The 7690-nt window shown below is 44.9% G+C and overlaps 1 protein-coding gene across 1 annotated transcript in view; it reads left to right on the top strand.

Moving 5' to 3' along the window:
• Cachd1 (cache domain containing 1) overlaps positions 1 to 2819 on the top strand; it is a 227071-nt gene extending 224252 nt beyond the window's left edge. Inside the window, exon 27 of the mRNA NM_198037.1 lies at positions 1932 to 2819. Coding sequence (NP_932154.1) covers positions 1932 to 2170 — 239 coding nt within the window. The 3' untranslated portion in view covers positions 2171 to 2819. The remainder of the gene's footprint in view (positions 1 to 1931) is intronic.
• Positions 2820 to 7690: the final 4871 nt, after the last annotated feature.

The raw sequence follows: 7690 nt of genomic DNA on the forward strand, positions 1-7690 counted from the left end.
AGGCTGCAACCCTTTAATACAGTTCCTCATGTCGTGGTGACCCCCAACCCTAAAATTATTGTATTGCTACTTCATAACTGTAATGTTGCTACTGTTGTGAATCATAATGTAAATATCTGATAGGAGACCCCCAAATGTCCCTCTAAAGGGTGTGTGTGTGTGTGTGTGTGTGTGTGTGTGTGTGTGTGTGTGTGTACACCAGGCTCTCAGCATCAAGATGGTCCCAAACAAGTCATGCTTTGGTGACACTAGGGGATCCCCAGGTCTCCTCTGCCATCATACTGACTCGAGTTATAGCCAGTCGCCTTACCGTATAACACCCATACCTGGTTGCCTAGCAACCTCTATAATCGGCCCTGTCCCACTTTCCCATATCCTTCAGTGGGCTGTGCAGTGGCTTCCTTTGTCTCTTGTTTGCCCTTTCATCCATCCTCCAAACTGCCAGTAGGTCTCTCTGACCACAGGTTATTCATGGCTGGCCATTTATAGGGAGATCGTGTACCTATTGTCTATGCCAGCATACACATCGTGCAATAACTCTAATTTATCTGTCCACCTCTCACATCCCTGCAGTCCAGCTACTGTCTAACACACGTCCAAGGCATGCAGTAGAGGAATCATTTCACAGTTCCTTGCTTCTGGGGCTGGCCTCTGTCTCCTTCCTTGGATCACTTCGCCAAAGTCTTACCCATTTGAAGTGGGGTGACCCCTCCTCATTCCTTTAGTCGGGATCAGTTAGTCCACCTTGCTTTCAGGGAAACCTCACCACTCTCGTTCACCATGGTCTACATTTGAGGAAGCATCTCTCCTACTCACTTTGAGTCGCTAAGGAAGGGAGATAAGTCTATTTCACTTGTCACCCCTACCCTAATGTGGCCCACAGTAAAAGAGTGAGCCAGTGGCCTGTGCTCTTGCCTGACTCAAACACTGGTGGCTTATCTCCCTCTTTGGGATCAGGATTTTGGCTGGGAAGTACCTCCAGTCACTAGCAGAGTGACCTGTACCTAAGAGATGCCCAGTAAACACCCTCTGCCTGGGGCTGCTCAACAGTTCTTCCCGCTGAGTTATGTTTTCCTGAGGACCTAGACTTGCCTTTATTTCGTTTGCACAGAGCAGGCATTTTCAACCACGCCGTGCATCCTGCTTGGCTGAATGCAAGCACATCAATTTTGCAGTCACAAATGTGACTAGTCCCTACCCATGGGTGATGGCTGATTGACACTGAGGGGCCAGGAAACTATTAATGAGCTGTCACTTCTCAAAACATTTAGAAGAGGTTTGTGTGGTTTTTTTTTTTTTCAATATTTAAAAACATGCCAAGGTTCTTGGAAAGGAACCCTTTGATCAACTAAGGTATTTTCTTTTAAAACATGTATCACTTAGAATACCGAAAGAAATGAATCTTTAAACATAGTGAGCCGGCTCACACAGAGAATAGTTGATTCCTTTCTAGTTGCTCTGGGTTAGATGGAAATTTGATGTTTCATTAAGCGCTAGAACCTTGGATCAGTTCCTTCCATTCTCTGGCCACCTCCCTACTACAGTGGGCTTTGAGAGCCTAGCTGTTAAGCTGGAATCAGTGACCTGTGTTTTGCTGGAGACATGTGCCAGGATGGTACCTACAGATAATAGGGCATATGGGGTGATTTCACAGTGGGGCTGTCATCGGCCTGGGGGGTTGGAGTAATGACTCTTGTTTCTCCCCCTACTTTCTCTGCTGTTTAATATAGTTGTGTATTTGTGGTTAATAGTTTTTAGGAAAAACAAGCAAACCCTGTTTTCTCTAGCTCTCCTTAACTTCAAAATACTTCAGCATCTGCTGGTGATGTGCAGATGTTGGCACCTAAGTGTTGCAAGCACTGGACTGCACGCCCGTCTTAGCCAGTCTGGTCTGTGTCCTGTGTCCTGAGGCCATGTTGTTCCTTTTCTAGGGTACAGCACCATGAGCCCACAGGAAGACAGCGAGAACCCTCCATGCAACAATGACCCTTTGTCAGCTGGGGTGGACGTAGGGAACCATGATGACGACTTGGACCTGGACACCCCGCCTCAGACTGCAGCCCTGCTGAGCCACAAGTTCCACCACTACCGCCCACACCACCCGACTCTCCATCACAGCCACCACCTGCAGGCGGCAGTGACCGTGCACACTGTGGATGCTGAGTGCTAACAACCCTCTCGCCTCCCGGAGCAGAGTGGCCCTGCGTGACACAGAATTCTCTGCGAAGAAATGAGCCGGCATACAGCCCTGTCACGTGACGCACTCTGTCCAGTGTGGTTCCACTGGTTTGCTGCCTACTGGCTTGTGGGGATCTGATGCTGGTTCTGTAACGGAGGGGGAGCCTGATGAACTGACCTGACATGATGGAATGGGACCGTAGGCACACCGCCAACACAGACAAACATAGAGGGAACTGAGCCGGAGGAGTGCTCCCAGCACCAGAAGCACTCAGTCCCTTAACTGGAAGAAAGCTGGAGCCGAGGCCCATGAACGTGGCACGCCAGATGCTACCAGCCGCTGGACGGACTCCCGTGTTTCCTAGCGGTACCTGGACACCACCATTACTGTACAGAGCTCACCTTAGGCTCTAAACGATGCATCTCAAAATTTCTAAGTAAAGGATTATTTTTCTACTATTTATTGAACTTTCAAACTTTGTGGGAGGGGAAAGGAACTGAGAGATTCTCAGCCTTCACCCTGGCTGTTATGTGCGATGTGGTTCTCTGATTAAGGAGTTGTGTTTCTTAATTTAACTGGTGATCTGCCCACTGTCCTCATCCACAAAACACACAAACAAACAAACAAACAAACAAGGAAAGGAAAGGAAAGGAAAGGAAAGGAAAGGAAAGGAAAGGAAAGGAAAGGAATGGAATTGGGGAAATGAAGAAATCTTTCTCTGGCTTATTTATGTCACTTCCTAGAAAAAAAAAATGTCATCTGTGATAGTGTCCCCTCTTTCAAGGGGCAGTGATCTAAGATGCTTTCAAAGAAACTTCATTCCTTTAGAATTCATTTCCACCTCCCATGTGATGGTTTTCCTTAGGTTTCTACGAAATCTACTATTATAACCGTAGCCTTCCAGTTTAGGGAGGCATGGGTTTATTCTCTTTGTTTTAAAGACTATAAATTTTAAGATGTCTCCTTTTTTACTCTGAGAATATAAAACAGGTAAAGGGAGACATTTTAAAATTGTAAAATTGTGGTTCTTAAAAGATTTCTTTTGAAATCACAGCTCCAAGCTGCTGCCACGGATCCACCAAACTGCTTTTGGCTTCCACGGGGCTTCATCAAATGGCTACTCGGACGTGGGGCATTGGGATTTTAAAGTAGTGTTCTAATTCCAGTGGTGTATCTTAGATCCACGCTTTGTGATTCAAATATGTTATGAAGGCGTTCTTTGCACCGTGTGTGTGTAAATCTCCATTTATATATAGTTGGAAAAAAAAATCACCAAATAATGTTTTAATGATAGGGTATCATGATATACTGTAAAAAATAAAAATTGGGTCCTCAGCACTACAGAAAGTAAACTATATATGTGCTCCCTGGAAAGCCCTTCATACTGTGTATAAAGTTGCAGTCTAGTGAAATAAACTGTATGCAATGGACAGTCGAGGGGCTGCTGGTATCTGACGTGCTGTTTCTTACCCTGTGGTCTAGACATCTTTCCAATGCTCTAAACCACTTCAGGCCTCTTGACCATCTCAAACGCACAAAGAAATGTGAGGATATTGATATGCTAAAAGAAAGAACAAACATAGGAGCCTGATATAGCTGTCTCCTGAGAGGCTCTGCCAGTGCCTGACAAATACAGAAGTGGATGCTCACAGCCATCCATTGGACTGAGCACAGAGTCCCCAATGAAGGAGCTAGAGAAAGTACCTAAGGAACTGAAGGGGTTTGCAGCCCCATAGGAGGAACAATAATATGAGCTAACCAATTACCACCACCACCCCCCTTCCCGAGCTCCCAGGAACTAAACCACCAATCAAAGAAAGCACATGGTGTGGACTCGTGGCTCTAGCTGCATATGTAGCAGAGGATGGCCTAGTCAGCCATCAATGGGAGGAGAGGCCCTTGGTCCTGTGAAGGCTTTATGCCCCAGTGTAGAGGAATGCCAGGGTCAGGAAGTAGGAGTGAGTGGGTTGGTAAGCAGAGGGAGGGAGGAGGGGATAGAGGGTTTTTGGAGGGGAAAACCAAAAGGGGATAACATTTGAAATGTAAATAAAGGAAATACCTAATAAAAATAAAAAGTAACAAAAAAGAACAAACATTTGAAGTAGGTAAACCCTCCCTGTGTGGTGGTTTAGGCTTTGCGAGCTAAGCTTAGCAAGAGGATCCAAAGGTTGAGGGTAGCCTGGTGAGGCCTTCTCTCGAAACTACTAAGTAAAAGCATAGATAGCTCCTCCTCCTAAAGCCGCTTCCTTAGTGTACGATGGTCCACTTATCTTGTCAGGACAGTACGTAAGTTTCTGTCTTCCCTGAAAAGGGCCCTTCTCCATCTAGTTTTTCCTGTCATAGTTGAGACTCTCTTGTTAAGAAACCCACTTCTCACCAGGCAGTGATCGCTTGCACCTTTAATCCCAGCACTTGGGAGGCAGAGGAGGGCGGATTTCTGAGTTCAAGGCCAGCCTGGTCTACAGAGTGAGTTCCCGGACAGCCAGGGCTACACAGAGAAACTCTATCTTGAAGAAAGAGGAGAGAGAGAGAGAGAGAGAGAGAGAGAGAGAGAGAGAGAGAGAGAGAGAGAGAGAGAGAGAGAGAGAGAACCACTTTACTTTTCAGGGCTGGAGAGATGGCTCAGTGCTTCAAAGCACTTGCTCCTCTTCCAGAGGACCCAAAGTCAGTCCTCATCTCACATGTTATGTGGCTCACAACCACCCATAACTCCAGGCCAAGAGGTTCTGACATCCCAATGCCTACACACAAATAGTCTATGCTCTCACAGATACACCGAACATAATTAAAATATAAAACAAGTCTTTTTTTTTTTAAGATAAATTTATTTTATGTATGTGACAACACTGTTGCACTCTTCAGACATGCTAGACGGAGGCATCCGATCCCATTACAGAGCCACCATGTAGCTGCTAGGAATTGAACTCAGGACCTCTGCAAGAGCAGTCAGTGCTCTTAACTGCTGAGCCATCTCTCCAGCCCCAAGAAGTCGATTTTTAAAAACCAGCTGCTTGACTGAGGAGGGAGAAAGAATACAAAGATGGTGGCTCCAAGAAAGATGTTATCAGAAGAGTGTCATGGGGTAGGGGTGGAGGGCCTTGAGAGGAGCCAGACATCTCTCACATCTTCTCCGATGATCTCATAATTCTGGTCCACTCAAGTTTACCAACTACTCTTTTAGGGTTGGCTACAGTACATGAGAGTCACAGGAGAGAGCATCTCCACACACCGGAGATGATGGCCTGCTGGTTAGGTAGATGGAGGCCTCTTCCTTTATTTCTCCTAGTGTAAATATTCTAGGCCCTCCCAAGCATCCCAGACCATGGCCAATTAGGCAGAATTGTATATAGCTACTGAAAGTGGGTGGTGGTTCCTTAGACCGAGGTCCCATCACCCCAATTTCAATGAGAGAAGGTCAATAGTCAGCAAGCCCAGCTGAAATGACCTTTTACAAGCAGACCCAGGTGAATTCCAGAAGACATCTGTCTGGCTCAGAGGCACAATAAACATGTACAATAGGTACATAAAGCTGAGAAGTCAAAACAGAATCAGTACAGTCTACTCAAATACAACAACAAACCAGGCATGGTGGCATATATTTAGAGTCCTAGCCATTGGGAGACCGGGGGGATCGTGAGTTCAGGGCCAGCCTAGGTCATGTAAAATGTAAGACTGTCTTTACATTTTTTTTAAAGTCTTTAACAGAAATTATTTGCATCTTTTGCAGTAAGACTGCCCTTGGGTCAAGGGTAGAAGTAACTGAACGTTTATAACCTGAGCAAGAGACCATTTGGGATCTTGGGTGGCGGTGTTTCTTTTTGTGTTTGTTTGTTTGGTTGGTTGGTTGATTGATTGATTGATTGATTGATTGATTAGATTTTATTTTATTTTATATATGAGTGTTTTAACCACATGTATGCCTGGTACCCACAGAGATCAGGAAGGGGCATTAGATGACCTGGAACTGGAGTGATGGATAACCCAAGTCTTCTGTTGGTGCAAGTTTTCTTGACTGCTGAACCATCTCTCCAGCCCCCATGTCTGAGTTTTCTAGGTCCTGAAGAGACTAATCCTTACGCATTGCATGTGACATTGTTCAGCTTATGCATGTGGTGGTGGTGAGTGATGCTCACATTGTTTAGAAAGACAAACAAAGAAAAACATGGTGTTGGAAACATGATTGTCACAATCAATGTCAGGTCCTTAGGCTCCTCAGACACTGTTGTGGCCTGCACAGAAGGCTCTCTAGAAACTCCAAGGGTGCTTACCAGTGTCTGCATTCACCAAGGCCCCTGTGTCTATAACCAGCCCTTTGTATTGTACAGCAGCAGTAGTTCAGAATATTCCAGATCAGTTAATACAGAAGGGAACTTACTGGTTGAGACTGATATCCAACAGGGTTCAGACTCAGTGGTCCTCAGAGTATATAACCATCTGTTTGCCAAATAATCTTGAATGAATAATTTTTGATACATTTTAGAAATGTTGGAACCTGGCCACCTGCCTTTCATTAGTTGATTTGACTTGAATACTAAGCTGAACCTTAGATAATTATCCAATTTCCGCCCCACAGGCTTATGTTGCCAACCAGTGACTTAGGTACAAGGTAAGACATCCTGAAGGACCAGCTTCCTTCCATAGCAGTGACGGCTCTAGTGGTTATATTTTTGAAAAATGCACATCTGGTGGAAACATCATATTCCTAAGCATGCCAGCCCAGTTCTTTTTGGTCTGGAGGAAGGTAAGCAGATTTTCTAGGCTGGAACAGAATGCTATAAAAGTTATTTTCTAAATCTTCTATTTAGAGGGACCTTTAGTTGAAAGATAATCTGTAACTGCATATGATGGTCTATTTAGTAACTAAGGTATGCGAGTATCATGTATGTGTGTGGACCTATACTGAGATCTTTCAACTTTGTTTCTTTTCCAACCTCCATCAGTTCATAATTGCTCATTGGGCTGCCTTCCTTCTCTAATCCCTTAATTCAATGTTTCTCATTTTTTATTCATGAGTGTTCCCTCCTCTCAAAGAAACTTAGTTTTATTTAAATTCTTCTTAAGAAATGCAACTAGGAGATAAGATTTTGTTGGATAGAGTCACACTTCAGAGAGAATACAAACCATTGTAATACCTGATCTCTATTCCTTCCTTAAGAATCCATTTTAAACCTTTGTGGCCAGTGTCTCCTCTCACTGATGGTGTGAGCCTTAAATAAAGCCACTTACTTGCCATCCTGACCCCGGTGTCTTTCTCAGAACTGTTACCCCACCACTTCTGAGCGGCACATTTTTTTTCTTCTCCTAGCTTGCCTGGCAGTGCACTGAATAGGAACCAGGGAGACCTGAAAGCTAATCCCAGTGTCTCTGATCCCAGGCTTAAATCTGCCACCAAGTACAAAGTCTTTGATTAAACTATTCGGACCACATTGTTTCTCTCCTTTGTGTGTGACTGGTTTGCCAAGCTCTGTAGACCTCCACTGGATCCGGGGCTTCTAAACTGCATCCTTAATT

This window comes from Mus musculus, chromosome 4 (genome assembly GCF_000001635.26).
Source record: "Mus musculus strain C57BL/6J chromosome 4, GRCm38.p6 C57BL/6J".
Taxonomy (NCBI): Eukaryota; Metazoa; Chordata; class Mammalia; order Rodentia; family Muridae; genus Mus; species Mus musculus.